Raw genomic sequence first — 16,756 nt, forward strand, 5'->3', positions numbered from 1 at the left:
GCTGGGATTCATCTGTGTGTTAGAGGGAAGCTGTGACAGAGGCCGGGTTGGCCCCAGCCTGCCCTGGGCGTGGGGGTGAGTGAGGGAGATGACAGCCTGTGGCCCCATCTAGTTGTCACTTTTGAAAGAGCAGTTATTTAAAGAGAGAGAGAGAGAGAGAGAGAGAGAGAATAGGAAATACAGCCAGGACGTGGCCAGCTGAGTCCACCCTGCTACCAGACTGCTCCTCGGAGCACTTAAGTACTCTTAAGAGTTTTTTTGTTTTTGTTTTTAATTTTATTTATTTATTTATTTATTTATTTATTTATTTTATCTATCTTAACATTAGAACATCCAAACCTATGGAAACATTATTAGATTTTCGTTGAGGCAAACTAAGGACATGTCTGGAACATGATTTCAAGGGTCTGAGAAAATGCTCGGGATGAGGGCAGCTTTGCAGTTCTTGAAGTTTTTATTTTATTTTTTTGCAGTTCTTTTTAGGCACTGGGAAATAAAAGAGGGGAAGTGAAAAAGATTACATGGCATCCATTGGTGGTAGACTGAGAAAGCGAGGGAAAGCAAGGCGGGAACTTGTTATGACTGAATAAAAAGCACATTAATGTGGAATGATATCTAGGCAGTAAGATCTAGCGTTTCCTTGCGAGGATCTGCAGAAAAGAATTAATCTGCCATTTCAGAGGTGTTTTAACCTTGATGCACAAACACCGTGGACCGGGCTTAAGGGGAAAATAAACCTTTTCCTGAAGAAGTTACAGGTCTCACAGTCCGATGATTGCAGGGGGTGAGGGGTGGGGATGGTGATGGTGGAGATGGAACATGGACGGCAAACTGCGGCTCGAGAGCCACATGCAGCTCTTTGGCCCCTTGATTGTGGCTCTTCCACAAAATACCACAGCCTGCGCGAGTCTATTTTGAAGAAGTGGCGTTAGAAGAAGTTTAAGTTTGTGAAAGAAAAGAGCCACATGCTAACCTGACAAGCTCAGGGAAGGCCTGCGTGGCAGTCTTGCAAACTCAGAGACCTAAAATAACCACAAAAGATGGTTTAAAATTTTAACATCTAACTACAAACAGGTTATAGTGGGTAGTCATGTCCCAGATATTTCACCTGACAAAGATCAACTTTGATCTTTTTTTACTGAGCCCATCTGCTTTCCTGCCTCTAAGATAACCTATCTGTGAGATGTCTGGGTAACTTGTAACTTCCTTTTTACCCTGGACCCCTCAGGGCACAACAAATGGCCCTGAGACATTCCCTCATTGTTATTGTTATCAAGTTAATTGTCAACTGTTAATTACGTTAGAGCACACGTGTCGAACACAAGGCCCTCGGGCTAAATCCGTCCCGCCAGGCCTTGCTATGTGGCCCGCACCGCGCTGTCATCACTGCACTCCGCTGCGTTTCCATCACAATGACAGTTTATGACTGTTCAGTAAACCATTCGGCCCGCGATTTAGGCTGGATTTTAGATTTTGGCCCCTTCTCTGATTGAGTTCGACACCCCTACGTTAGAGCATCCTGTGTCCAAAAGAAGCTCCTGTCCATCATTTCACTTTGTACCCTATCCCAGAGGTTTCCCCGCTCCGCTTTGTCCCACCTCCCTGATCTATCACCAATGAATTTCATGTAACTCACCTATGTCCCTTTCCTTTAATTACAATGTATAAATATAGAAATGTAACCCGCCATTCTCCGGAGCATTATCTCAATCTGCTGAGGTTCTGCTTCCTGGCATATGCGGACAGTTTGGCTGAGATAAACTCACAAAAATTCTTTACAGATTTCAATGTTTTTTCTTCATTAACAAGTTTAAAGAATGTGGCTCTCCAAAGAAATTTCCATCGTTGTCCTGTTGATATTTGGCTCTGTTGACTAAGGAGTTTGCCGACCATATTCAACAGGGTATATAAGGGGCATGAATGGTGATGGAAAATAAATATTAAAAAAATTAAAAGTTACAGGCCTAAAAAAAAAAAGTTACAGGCCTGAGGAGTGGCTGCCCTCCATGGTCTGAGGGCCCTGTGAGGTTGCTTTCGGGTCCTGAGCTGGTGAGACTTACTCCATCAGCCCGTATGCTTGCCCAAGCCCTGCAGGAGCTGCTGTTGAACGTGGAAGCAGGGAGGGTTTCCCTGACTCCCCGTCCTCGTCCTGGCAGCCAGCTGTCAGGGAGGCGGAAAGAGATGTGCATGGATTTCTGTCCAATCAGGGGCCCCGCTGGGGCAGGTGGGCGGGGCCACTCACCTCCTAGGCTGGATGTCAGAGCTGGATGGTGGCAGCGTGCCCCCCTCCCTAAGGGTCCCCGTGGCAGCCTCTGCGCCCCTGGGATCCACAAAGACCCCGGGCTCAGGGAGGGGCTCGGAGAGCCAGGAGACCCGGCGATGGTGAGTGCGCAGGGCCAGCCGCACAGATGGGCACAGGGGCCCGGAGGGAGCGTCCGGGCGGCCGATGCTGGACCCGCCTCCCCACGGTCAGAGCCGGAGCCTGCAGACCCCGTTCCCCAGGCTCTGCTGACACCGGGGTCCCCTTCGGCACACAGCGCGGGGGCTGAGCTGGCAGCCGACCCCCCAGTTGTTTCCCCCCCCCCCATCCCTCCCGGCTGTCTTGTCCAGTCCCTGTGCCCAGCGACGTTGGCCGGGGCCCACAGCCTCTGCTGACAGATCTGCTTTGCAGCCCCCGCCCCTCCCAGAGGGTGCTGGCCTGCAGGGCGGGCCATCAAAGGGCAGTCCCGGCTCGGGCTCTGGGTCTGTTGGTGAAAGCAGCTGTGGAATGTGGCGCCTCCAGTTTCTCCTTCCTGCCATTAAAGGAAAAAAAACAACAACCACCCATTGAAACCTGTAAAGAATTTTTGTGAGTTTATTTGAGCCAAACTGTCACGTATGCCGGGAAGCAGAACCTCAACGGATTGAGATAATGCTCCGGAGAATGGCGGGTTACATTTCTATAGTTATACATTGCAGTCAAAGGAAAGGGCTGTAGGTGAGCTACATGAAATCCACTGGTGATGGATCAGGGAGGTGGGACAGAGCAGAGCGGGGAAACCTCTGGGATAGGGTACAAGGTGAAATGATGGACAGGAGCTTCTTTTACAGAGATGGACACAGGATGCTCTAACGTAATTAACAGATGACAATTAACTTGATAACAATAACAATGAGGGAATGTCTCAGGGCCATTTTTTGTGCCCTGAGGGGTCCGAGGTAAAAAGGAAGTTACAAGTTACCCAGACATCTCACAGACAGGTTATCTTAGAGGCAGGAAGGCAGATGGGCTCAGTAAAGAAGATCAAAGTTGATCTTTGTCAGGTGAAATATCTGGGACATGACTACCCACTATAACCTGTTTGTAGATAGATATTTAATTTTCAAACCATCTTTTGTGGTTATATTAAGCCTCTGAGTTTGCCAGACTGCCACGCAGGCCTTCCCTGAGCTTGTCAGGTTAGCATGTGGCTCTTTTCTTTCACACTGCCCTGGGTGCCCCTTTTCTGGCGACTTTTTCAAATATGTTGGGAGCAGGGTCTCCATACCGTGACCCTGTCACCCCAGTGAGTCGCTTGGGACTGGCATGAAGTACACAAACGCCCTGTGTGCATCCCCAAAGGCGAATACCCGTCTGAATCACAGAATCCTTTTCAATGATTGGTCCCCCGGGGTGCCTTTCAAACAGATCCCATGTTTTCCTAGTTTATATATTTCCTAACAGGGTAATGGAATGTCCTCTTTTTAAGATTTATATTTGTCTGTGAATATTTTATAGGGAAAAAAGAATCCTAGAATAGCTGCCTGAAATATGTGGTGTGAAATCCTTTTGCCTCTTTTCCCAGGGTCTTGCCTGGGCACAGGCAATCCTATGGGAAGGCCTGTGGGTGGAGCTTCCTCTATTTTGGGGAAACTTTTCCCGAGTGTTCTCTTTTTTAAAAAAACTATATTTTATTGATTTTGTACAGAGAGGAAGAGAGAGGGATAGAGAGTTAGAAACATCGATGAGAGAGAAACATCCATCAGCTGCCTCCTGCACAGCCCCCACTGTGGATGTGCCTGCAACCAAGGTACATGCCCTTGACTGGAATCGAACCCGGGACCTTTCATTCTGCAGGCTGATGCTCTATCCACTGAGCCAAACCGGCCTGAGGCCTGAGTGTTCTCTTTTGCCAGCACTGCCCCTCCCTGACTCTGTCACCTTGAAAATCTTTATTGACGGGTGTGTCTCATTTTTCCTCATTAGGAAAAAATTGTTTTTCACCAGTAGAGTTTGAAAGACAGTATAAAGTAGTTCCAAACAGGGACAAAAGGTAAACTCTGAAAAAATTAAAATCTTCAGTATTACATTCTTATAGCTATACAGTGGGCCTGATAGAGTTCTTCCATTCTTTTCTCCTGAGAATGTGCAGTGCGTTTCTGAAGTTTTTTTTGCTTTTAAGTTGTGGACCAGAAAACAGAAGGGGGGGGGCAGTGAAAAGTAATCTCGTGGGTGATCTGGTCACATTCTTAGTTGGGCAGGTCCTGGTGGATAGCCAGGCCTCAGGCCTACAACTCCATTAGTCAGAGGTTCTAAGACAGCCCTACCCATTATTCTTGTGCATCTGGAGTAACACACCTTGAAAATGCCGTAATTAGCCCCAACTGGTTTGGCTCAGTGGATAGAGCTTCCACCTGCGGACTTGAGGGTCCCAGGTTCCATTCTGGTCAAGGGCATGTACCTTGGTTGCGGGCACATCCTCAGGAGGGGGTGTGCAGGAGGCAGCGGATCAATGTTTCTCTCTCATCAATGTTCCAAACTCTCTATCCCTCTTCCTTCCTCTCTGTAAGAAAAATCAATAAAATATATATTTTTTAAAATGTCGTAATTAGCCGGACTGATGGGGCTCAGGGTTGAGCCTTGACATATTAACCAGGAGGTCATGGTTCAATTTCTGGTCGGAGCACATGCCCAGGTTTTGGGCTTGATCCCCAGTCGGGCCATGCAGAAGGCAACCAATTACTCTCTGTCATCACTGATGTTTCTATCTCTCTTCCTTCCTCTCTGAAATTAATAAAAAAAATATTAAAAAAAATAAAAAGAATAAAATGCACTAATTATTATTCTTAAAGAGAGCACACCATCTTGTTAATTATCCTGTAATCCAATCCCCCTTTGCTTTTTCCTCCCTCAAGTGATCTTCCTTATAGCCCCTCCTTAATATCAAGAGTATAAAAGAAACTGCAAAATTGTTATTCTTTGGAACATTTTAGATCTTGATTCCTGTCAATTGTCATCAGTCTTGGCCCAAATAAACTCATAAAAATTATCTGCAGGCTTTGGACATTTCTTATGTAGACAGGGTGTTTTCAAATACAATTCCAGCCCTGCTGGTGTGGCTCAGTGGTTGAGCATTGACCTACAAACCAAGATATCAAGGTTCCATTCCTGGTTAGGGCACCTGCTTGGGTTTTGGTTCCAACGCAGTGGGGACGGAGGGTGTGTGTGTGTGGAGCATACAGGAGGCAGCCAATCAATGATTCTCTCTCATCCTTGATGTTTCTATCTTTCTCACCTTCTACCTTCCTTTCTGAAATCAATAAAAACATATTTAAAACAAAACAAATACAATTCTAGGGTGTCCTTTTGCAGAGCAGATGTGTTCAAGTAGTTTCATGAGAAAAGCTACAGCATCCTGGAAATGAGCTGTGAGTGCCGGGCGGGTGCAGTGTTGAAGCCCTCTCTGAGGTTGTAATTATTGCTCCTGAGGTCTGGATATTTTGCATCCAGAGTGTATGTGTGTTCACTGAGCGGTCTGTGAAGACCAGGGCTTCTGTTCGATGGACAGAGGGTTACACATTGGGAGGTTTCAGGCTGAGGGTTTCCTCACTGTAAGAATGGAAACCTCAGGGAGGGAGCATTGACTGGGAATCAAACCGTGACCTCCTGATTCATAGATTGACAACGACTGAGCAGGCTGGGCATTTTTCCTTTTAAAAAAAAGAAATAGTATATTGGAAGGTTAATTCCGTTTCTAAGCTAGGAAACTAATGTAAGGAGACTTCCTGCCTATACTGGTATATCCTGCTCTACCCTTGTGCTCTTACTCCATCCACCCTCAAGTAATCAATTTCAATCACTTTTGATCATCTTGTTAGTGTTTATGTACAAACAAGCCAGTGAGAATTCCCATTTTCCTTACTGCTATTTGTTCTTGGAAGGAGAGTAGATTCACACTTGTGATATTTGTTTACTGAAAACCTAAGCCCTGCCCCTCCTTTCCCCTGTCATTATCTGTCTGGCTGATAACCTGGAGACTCCTGCTCTGGCTCAGCTGCCTGCGGGGAGCCCGTCCCTGGAGCTGTGCTGCCCTGGGTTGCATTGCTGACCTCACAGCCTGGGTTCTGTGCTCAGAGGATCTGGGGTGGCAGGTTTAGCCACTCCTTGATGTCTGGCAGCAGGAGGTTGGGAATGAAGCTCTCCTTACGGTGAGTGGTCCTGGGACAATGTGTTGGCTGGAACCTACCTGTGACTTTAATGTGCAGGAGTGGCTGAGGCCGGGGTCCCCTCAATAGGAGGGTGTTCTCAGGGGGAACGAGGATGATTGTACCCTGTGAATGAGATGAGCTCTTAAGGTGCTCACTCCTTGAAGAGCAGTTATTTCCGAGAGAAAGAGAAGGGACAGGGAGAGGCAGCCTGCAGGGAGCAGGCTGAGCCCACATCCCTAACACCAGAGGCTCCCAGGTTGCTTTGCCTCTGCTGCTGCGCCTGCCCCTGGGGAGCACAGACCCTGACCCTCTGGGCCACCGGGGACGACTCCCAGAGTCTCCTTATGGCACAGTGAGGCGGTTAGGGGACCCCACTGAGCCGTGTTTTATATACAAAGGATTCTGGGTGTCATTATTGATCGTTTGTTTTTTTGGGGAGAATAGAAGTATGGGAATAGGGTCTTCCTGGCGGTGCTTTGGGTCTGAAGTTTTGTTTGGAACCTATCTGTGCATTTGTAAGGTGACCAGACGTCCCGCTTTTGGCGGGATAGCCCCGATTTTTAACAATTTGTCCCGCGTCCCGTGGCGTTTTAAAAAAGTCCAAATGAGTTAAAAGAATCTTTCCAAAAATCGGGACATTTTTAAAATGCCATGGGACGCGGGACAAATTGCTAAATATCGGGACTGTCCCGCCAAAAGCGGGAAGTCTGGTCACTTTAATTTACAGTGAAGATGTGACTGAGGCCAAGTTCTCCTTGAAATTTAGATAAGTTATAGGTGATTACTAGGCTCATTGTAGCCTATGAATTTGGTGACACCATCAGATGGTTATTCCTTAAAAAGCAGGTTTCTCTCTCTCTCTCTCTCTCTTTTTTAAAAATATATTTTATTGATTTTTTACAGAGAGGAAGGGAGAGAGATAGAGAGCTAGAAACGTCGATGAGGGAGAAACATCGACCACCTGCCTCTTGCACACCCCCTACCAGGGATGTGCCCGCAACCAATGTACATGCCCTTGACCGGAATCGAACCTGGGACCTTTCAGTCCGCAGACCGATGCTCTACCACTGAGCCAAACTGGTTTCGGCTCTCTTTTTTTAAAATAAATTTTATTGATTTTTTTACAGAGAGGAAGGGAGAGAGATAGAGAGCTAGAAACGTCGATGAGAGAGAAACATCGACCAGCTGCCTCCTGCACACCCCCCACCGGGGATTTGCCCGCAACCAATGTACATGCCCTTGACCGGAATCGAACCTGGGACCTTTCAGTTCGCAGACCGACACTCTACCACTGAGCCAAACCGGTTTCGGCTCTTTTTATATTTTGTAAGTTGTGATTTATTTCATGTTAAATTATAGTTGACATATAATATCATAGTATTTTCAGATTATAACATGATAATTTAAAACTTTTATACTTTAGGATGTGATCAGCAAATAAGTCAGTATTTGTCACCTTTCAAAGTTATTACAATAGTATTGACTATTTTCTTTATGCTGTCCATTAAATTCCTGTGACTTATTTATTATATAACTGGAAGTCTGTAACTCTTCTTCCTTTTTTATTTTATTTTAATTAATCCTCACCTGAGGATATTTTTCCATTGATTTTTAAAGAGTAGAAGAGAGAGAGGGTGGGAGGGGGAAGAGAGAGGAAGGCAGGACGGAGAGAAGAAACATTGATGTTGATTGGTTGCCTCCCATATGCTCCCCCGATCAGGGATCAAACCTGCCACACAGGTACATGCCCTTGACCGGGAAACAAATCCAAGACCCTTTGGTCCGAGAGCTGACGCTCTAACCATGGAGCACACTGGCCTGGGCTGTACCTCTTATACCTCTTCACCCTTTTCTCCCACCTCTCCACTCCTCACTTCTCTGGCAACCATCAGTCTGTTCCCTGTATCTCTGATTTTGTTTCTGTTTTGTTTGTTGACTGGTTTTGTTCTTTTTAGATATCAGTGAAATTATACAGTGTTTGTCTTTGTCTGTCTGGCTTAGTTCACTTAGTAAAACATTTTTGCCCTGGCCGGTTGCTCAGAGGTTAGAGCATAGGCCTGCACACCTGAGGGTCTCAGGTTCCCTCCCTGCCTGGGTTTTCAGGGCCCGTGTGGGACACAACCAGTCCATGTGGTCTCTCTCACATCCATCTCTCTCTCTCTCTCTCTCTCTCTCTCTCTCTCTCTCTCTCTCTCTCTCTCTCTCTTTCCTTCTCCACCTCCCTCTCATACTTTCTCCCTCCACTCTGAAAAGCAATGACAAAAAAATATCCTCGGGTGAGGATTTATAAAATAAACAAATAAAAACACTTTTGAGGGCCATCCTTACTTTATTATTATTATAACACCTATTCTCCTCAAATATTCCTTATTGAGCAGGAAAACTCCTAAACAATAATTCGTGAATTTAAGTAACATAAAATACTATTTGCCACTTCCAATTTAGCGGCACAAAAGGGGACTTGGTGGTTATCACCCCTTAGGAAAGTTAGATGATATGGCCCAGTGTAAATTAAACAGGGGCTTGAAGCGTTGAACACTGTTCTAAGAAACCTTTTAGGAAGACACGATTGCCTCCAGCTATCCCTCGAACAGCTGCATTGGGCATGTACTTGAACCTGAAAAGAAAGAATGGCACCTCACAGAGGTGTGGTCACACCAAATAACCCCCTGTCCCCAGGACCCAGCCACCGTGGACTTGCCGACTCAGCGACAGGTACGGATTCTGCTCTCATAAGTGTAGGCTGGTCTGTTCTGTTTAGTGTCTGTTTCAACAGTCTCTCAGCTTGAGTTGGGCTTCACCTTGAAGGGACATACCTTTCCCTGGTTCCTCTCAGGGAGCTGCAGTGCCATTACCGCTCACACAGTCTCCGCAGAACGGCACTCACCTCCGCTGGGAGAGCAGGCGTGACATGACATCATGACATCCCCCTTGTGGACATTCATTTGACATACCTAAAGGAAATGGATGGGCCCTGACTGGTGTGGCTCAGTGGATAGGGCGTTGGCCTGCAGACTAAAGGGTCCCAGGTTCAATTCTGGTCAAGGGCATGTACATCCCCAGTGGGAGGTGTGTAGGAGGCAGCTGATCAATGTTTCTCTCTCATTCACTCTCCCTTCCTCTATCACTCTCCCTCTCTGTAAAAAAAAAAAAAAAAAAAAAAAAATCAATAAAATATATTAAAAAAAAAATAAAGTGGATGGACCCTAGCTGGTTTGGTTCAGTGGATAGAGCATCAGCCTATCTCTCTCATATCTCTGTCTCTCTCTGTCTCTTCCTTCAATTATCTCTAAAATTCAATGGGAAAATATCCTTGTGTCAGGATTAACCAGAAATTAAAAATAAAATGACAACACAATGAAATAGTCTCTCGGCAACCACTACGTGGCGTAGATTGTGTGTGTGTGTGTGTGTGTGTGTGTGTGTGTGTGTGTTTGGGAGGCAATATATTTCTTGTTAACAAATTTACCTGAGTTCATTTATGCCATTAATGGCCCACTGTCCCACCTTGAATGGGCACCCCTATTGTAGAAGATTCTAGGCTGTTTAAATAGCGCAACAGGCACAGCTGGTAATGGCCTCTGAGACTCCTTCATTATCAGGCTTCAGTTACCACCTCTTGTACCTCTTGGAGTTAGAGTTACCCATGATGTAATTTCTGTCTTGCTTTTTTCTTTGTTATTTTAAGTAGATGTTTATCAATTTTTACTGAGAACCCACTTTTGTTTTATTTTTTAAAATGATTTCACACAATTATATTATTTTTCTGTCTTATTTTTTTATTACTCTTGGGGGGTGACATTGGTTAATAAGATCATATAGGTTTCTAGTGTACATTTTTATGATACATGATCTGTATATTGTATTGTGTGCCCACCACTGAAAATCAAATAATCTTCCATCACCATATATTTGGTCCTCTCACCCTAACTATTCTCCCACTCCCGCTTCCCTCTGGTAACTACCATACTGTTGTCTATGAGTTTCAGTTTTATACCCCACATATGATGAAATCATATATTCTTAGGTTTTTTTTAACCTACTTATTTCACTTACCATCATATTCTCAAGGTTCATTCATGTTGTTGCAAATAGCATTTCATCTTTTCTTATGGCTGGATAGTATTCCTAGTATGTATGCATTTTTTCTTTAATTCTGCTTACCTTTGATTTAATAGTTCTCTTTATTGTTTGTAATTGTATGCTTATGTTAATAAGTATAGATTTTTTTTTTAGTGTATTTGTTTGATGTTATATTGATAAATTACCCTTTGGGCACTGCTGTCGCTGCAGCCCATAACCTTTGATAAATTTTACTTTTATTTTATGTAGTTCAAAGTAATTGTTTTACTCTTGAGAGTTCATCTTTGATTTCATGTGTTACTTAGAACTTGTGTTATTAAATGTTTACATATTTGGGGTAGGGGTAATCTCTGTGCTTGATGTTTTCATGGCTGCTGGCACTTATTATTCATGATATGGGTTGTTGAAATCTGCAGTGATAGAGTGGACTTATCCATTCCCCCCGGCATTCTATCAGCTTTGCCCCATGTATCTTGCTTGTCCGTTGTTATGCCCATACACATGTTGATTGCTATGCCTCCTTGGAGAATGGACCTCTTTATTATTATTTTAAGTTTAAACCTATATTATTTTAAATAAACTGTCATCTGTTATATAAATTATGATAAGAAATATAAAAGTTATTAATTATACCTTAATTTTTTCTTTTTCTAATTGACCACCTTCATCATTTACATTCTTTTTTTTTTTCCCCCATCATTTACATTCTTTCTGATGAATAGAATTTCTTTCTTTCTTGTTAATCCTCACCTGAGGATATTTTTAGAGAGAATGGAAAGGAGGAGTAGAAACAGAAAGAAACATGGATGGGAGAAGCACACATCTATTGGTTGCCTCCTGCATGCACCCTGACCCGGCTGGGGGTCAAACCTGCAACTGAGGTATGTGCCCTTGAACAGAATCAAACCAATGACCCTTCAGTCTGTGGGCCAGATCTCTAACCACTGAGCAACCAGCTAGGGCTGATTACCATTTCCTTCAAAGTAAGTATATTCATGACAAATTATTCCAATTTTTGTTATCAAAGACTTTATTTTTCTTTTGTTCTTGAAGGATAATTTTGTTTGACACAGAATTCCAGAAGAGTGTTTTTTTGTTTTTGTTTTTTAAAAATATATTTTATTGATTTTGTACAGAGAGGAAGGGAGAGAGATACAGAGTCAGAAACATCGATGAGAGAGAGTCATCGATCAGCTGCCTCTTGCACAACCCCCACTGGGGATATGCCCGCAACCAAGGTACATGCCCTTGACCGGAATCGAACCCCGGTCCTTCAGTCCCCAAGCCGATGCTCTATCCATTGAGCCAAACCGGTTTTGGCTGTTTTTTTTTTTTTTTTTTTTTAAATCTTAATTGTTCAGATTATTACAAGGTGTGTATGTGCTCTTGAAAAATCTTAAGATAGCTTCTTTGTCTTGAAGCTTTTCTCTCTCCCTCTCTCTCTCTCTCTCTCTCTCTCTCTCTCTCTCTCTCTCTCTCTCTCTCTCCCAAACTCCTACAGGGATATTCATTAGCTTTTCAGGTGTGTCCTTCAATATGTTGACTCATCAAAATGTGCATATAGAGGGGTCAGGGGTTATTTTATTTTCTGGTTAGTTTCTTATTTATTTATTTATTTATTTATTTATTTCAGAGAGGAAGGGTGAGGAAGATAGAGATAGAAACATAAATGATGAGAGAGAATCTGATAGGCTGCCTCCTGCATGCTCCCTACTGGGGATTGAGCCCACAATCCAAGCATTTGCCCTTGGCCAGAATCAAACCAGGAACCTTCAATCTACACTCTGTCTAGTGAGTCAAACTGGCTAGGGCTGGTTAGTTTCATTTAAAAAAAATATATATATATTTTATTGATTTTGTACAGAGAGGAAGGGAGAGAGATAGAGAGTTAGAAACATCGATGAGAGAGAGTCATCGATCAGCTGCCTCTTGCACACCCCCCACTGGGGATATGCCCACAACCAAGGTACATGCCCTTGACCAGAATCGAACCCGGGACCCTTCAGTCCCCAAGCCGACACTCTATCCATTGAGCCAAACCGGTCTCGGCTCATTTTTAAAGATGTCACCAAGAACCTCATTGTAGAGGGTCTGGGATGGAGGCCATTCTGTCCCTGGACAGTCTGGAATTTGCAAACCATTTGCTCCTTAGTGTCCTTGGTTAGAGAAGATAAAACCTTGTGACTCATTAGCTGCCTGTAAATTGCTCATGTTGTTTGGCCTTGTTTAATTATTTTCTCTCAGTTTCCCTTATTCCACTTGCCAAGCAATCCCCCTACCTTCATCCTATTCTGCCTCTGAAGCAGCTCTGATGCACATGAGGATAGGGGATATATATATGTATATGTTATATGTATATATGTATATATGTATATATACATACATACACACACACACACACACACACACACACACACACACATATATATATATATATATATATATATATATATATATATATATATATATATATATATATATAAATTGCTTTTTAGAGAGAGAGGTTGGGAGAGTGAGAGAAAAAAAGAAACATCAACGTGAGAGTGAACATCAATCAGCTGCCTCCAGCACGCCCCCCACTGGGGATTGAGCCCACAACTGGGGTATGTGCCCTGACCAGGAATCCAACCAGCAACCTTTTGGTGCATGGAACAATGCCCAACCAACTGAGCCACATCTGCCAGGGCAGATGGTTTTAAAATAATAATATTTATTTTATTAGTGTAACATGTCTGTCATTTTCAGTATTCTCTGAACCCTGACATAAGAGAAAGTTATGATGTAATGTGATCACAGTAAAAATGTGGTAATTTTTACTTGCTTATGATGGCATTAATTTTATAAAAAATTAAGTGTACATAGAGTAAGTTATTGATTAACTCATAGTATAAATGTTTGGAAATGTTAGAATCAGATGTTACCTTCTTATAAATGGAGTCTACATGTCCAGTACAGTCAGTCTCACTCATCCTACTGTACACACATTTGGGGATATTTTAGGACTTTGTGGCCTTTGAGGATGTGGCTGTGAACTTCAGTCTGGAGGAGTGGGCCTTACTGGAGCCTTCACAGAAGATACTCTACAGAGATGTGATGCTGGAAACCTTCAGGAATCTGGTTTCCACAGGTAAGGATGACAAGTTCCCTTCACTTCCTCATTTAGAGGACAAATATTTCTTATCCTTCAACATTGTCTTAAGGTGTATAATGTGGGAAGGGAGGACACTGGTAAATAAACTGGGCATGGTCTTAGCTAATTATAGAACTAAAATCTAATAAATGTTCTATAATTTCTAATACTTTGGAATGCTTTCTCTGGGTCTGCTTTATAGGTAAAAAATGGGAAGATGTTGATATGGAAGATCAGTACAAAAACCAACAGAGAAATCAAAGGTGAGTCACACAGTAGAAAGCAGGGTCTCACAGCCCTAGCTGGTTTGGCTCAGTGGATAAAGTGTTGCCTGTGGATCAAAAGGTCCCAGGCTCGATTCCAGTGAAGGGCACTTACCTTGGTTGCAGGCTCTTCCCTGGCGCAGGCCCTGGTTAAGGCACATGCAGGAGGCAACCAATCAATGTGTTTCTCTCACATCAATGTTTCTGTCTTTCCCTCTCTCTCTTCCACATTTTCTAAAAGATCAATGGAAAAATATCTTTGGGTGACGATGAAGAAGAAGAAAAAGAAGGAGACAAAATAACCCCTGCTTCAAATTAATTACTTCCCAGAAATTTTCACCAAATTACTTTCTTATATATGACATAGGTGTTCACTTTTGCAAACTAGTTCCCATGGAGACAGCATTAATAAACTGTATATGTGAATGTCACTGTTTTAATAATTGCAAGGCAAAGTTGTCTTTTAGAGTTTTCAGTGTGTTCTATTTCAAACAACAAGCATCAAGCAGAATATTTACAATTTTGCTATAAATGATAAAAAAATATTCTTCAAATATTCTACTAATAAATACATAACATCACTAATAAATAAATTGTTAATAATGTGCTTCTTTATTCCCCCTTCCTCCTCCAGAATTCATATGGTTGAGAGGCCCTGTAAAGGAGAAAAAAATGGGGAAAACTTCAGCTTTATTCCCAATATTAATGTGAAGAAGAAAATGTTTCCATCAGTAAAACCCTGGGAAGACAGTGTGCATGGAAACGTCATCATGGATCATTCACACAGTAATAGGCACACGAGGTGTCACTCTGGACACAAGCCGGCTGAGTATTATAAGTATGGAGAGAAGCCATATAAATGTGACACATGTGGGCGAGCGTTCCGTTATGTTCAGTGTTTTGAAAAACACAAACAAAATCACAACGTTGAGAAGCCTTATAAATGTGAGGAATGTGGGAAAACATTTATGTGGCTCAAAGCCCTCCAGAGACACAAGATCACACACACTGTCGATGCTCCTTATAAATGTAAGGTGTGTGGGAAAACCTTCAGTTCTTCCGCTGCACTGCAAATATGCGAGAGAACCCACACAGGAGAGAAGCCCTATCGATGTAAACACTGTGGGAAAGCCTTCAGGTGTCCTAAAAGTTTTCAGAGACACGAAAGAAATCACACGGAAGAGAAGCCCTACCTATGCCAAAAATGCGGTAAGGCATTCATGTATCCCAGTTACCTTCGAATACATGAAGCAACTCACACTGAAGAGAAACCCTACGCATGTCAAGAATGCGGAAAGGCCTTCCGATCGTACAGTGCCTTACAACAACACAGAAGAACTCACAAAGGAGAAAAACCCTATGAGTGTAAGGAATGCGGAAAGGCCTTCACTAATTACAGGTCCTTACAGATACACGAAAGGTCTCACACGGGAGAGAAACCCTATGAGTGCAAGCATTGTGGTAAAGCATTCAGCGCTCCCAATTACCTCCGAAAACACGAAACAACTCATATTGCAGAAAAGCGGTATAAGTGTAAAGAATGTGAGAAAACCTTCAGGAGTTCTAACTCCTTACAAATTCATAAAAGGGCGCACACAGGAGAGAAACCCTATGGATGTAAAGAATGTGGGAAAGCCTTCAGGTCTTCTGGTAACTTACAAACACATGGAAGAACTCACACAGGAGAGAGACCTTACAAATGCAAGGAGTGCGAAAAATCCTTCCGATATTCCGGTTATTTTCAAATGCACAAAAGGATTCACAAAGGAGAGCAACCTTATGTCTGTAAAAAATGCAGTAAAGCATTCAGATATCCCAGTAATCTTCGAATCCACGAAAGAATCCACAATGGGGAGAGACCCTATGGATGTAAGCAGTGTGGAAAGGCCTTCATATCCTACAGTTTCTTAAAAATACACGAAAGGACTCACACTGGAGAGAAGCCCTTTGGATGTAAACATTGCGGTAAAGCCTTCATTTCTCGAAAATCCCTTAAAAGACATGTGAAAATGCATACTTGACATAACACGTATCCTTGTAAAGAGTGTGGGGAAGCATTCACTTGCCTTAGTTTGCATTGGAGACAAAAGAATTCACACTGAAAACAGACAAGATGAATGAAAACAATGTGGTAAAGCCTACAATGAACATAGTTCCTTGCAAGGACATGAAAGAACTCACACTGGAATAAGAACTATGAATGTCAGGTCTGCAGAAAAGCCTTTAACAAAATCCTTCAAAATCACAAGGTGAGAGTGTACTCAGAGAAACTACGGAAATGTGAGGCATGTGGGAAAACCTTCAGTCATTTCTCTCCTGAAGATGTGAAAGGACTCACTGGGTCAGATCTCTTGAATGTAATTAGTGTGGGAAATGCTTCAATTGGCCCATACCCTTACTTGTAAAACTTCCACCAAAAATATGAAAATGTAAATAATGGTAAGAATACATGAGCCGAAACCTGTTTGGCTCAGTGGTAGAGCGTCGGTCTGCGGACTGAAAGGTCCCAGGTTCAATTCCGGTCAAAGGCATGTACGTTGGTTTCGGGCACATCCCTGGTGGGGGGTGTGCAAGAGGCAGCTGGTCGATGTTTCTCTCTCATCGATGTTTCTAACTCTCTATGTCTCTCCCTTCCTCCTCTCTGTGAAATATCAATAAAATATATTAAAAAAAAAAAAGAATACATGATGAAAAGTAATTAATATAGCCCTGACTGATGTGATTCCCTCAGTTGTAGTGTCATTTCCATGCACTAAAGGACTGTAGTTTCGATGTCCAGTCAGGGTACATTCCCATGTTTTTGGTTCAATTTCTGGTATGGGAGTGTAAGGGA

The 16,756-nt window shown here is 43.1% G+C and overlaps 1 protein-coding gene across 1 annotated transcript; it reads left to right on the forward strand.

Moving 5' to 3' along the window:
• The first annotated feature begins 2,255 nt into the window (after positions 1-2,255).
• On the forward strand, positions 2,256-16,436 carry LOC118731455 (zinc finger protein 14-like). Its single transcript, XM_045589286.1, is given in 5 exon segments — positions 2,256-2,382; positions 13,531-13,657; positions 13,863-13,923; positions 14,558-16,001; positions 16,003-16,436. Coding segments are annotated over 5 exon segments (1,809 nt in total). The 5' UTR covers positions 2,256-2,379; the 3' UTR covers positions 16,177-16,436.
• The last annotated feature ends 320 nt before the right edge of the window (positions 16,437-16,756 follow it).

This window comes from Pipistrellus kuhlii, unplaced genomic scaffold (assembly GCF_014108245.1).
Source record: "Pipistrellus kuhlii isolate mPipKuh1 unplaced genomic scaffold, mPipKuh1.p scaffold_m20_p_30, whole genome shotgun sequence".
Classification (NCBI taxonomy): Eukaryota; Metazoa; Chordata; class Mammalia; order Chiroptera; family Vespertilionidae; genus Pipistrellus; species Pipistrellus kuhlii.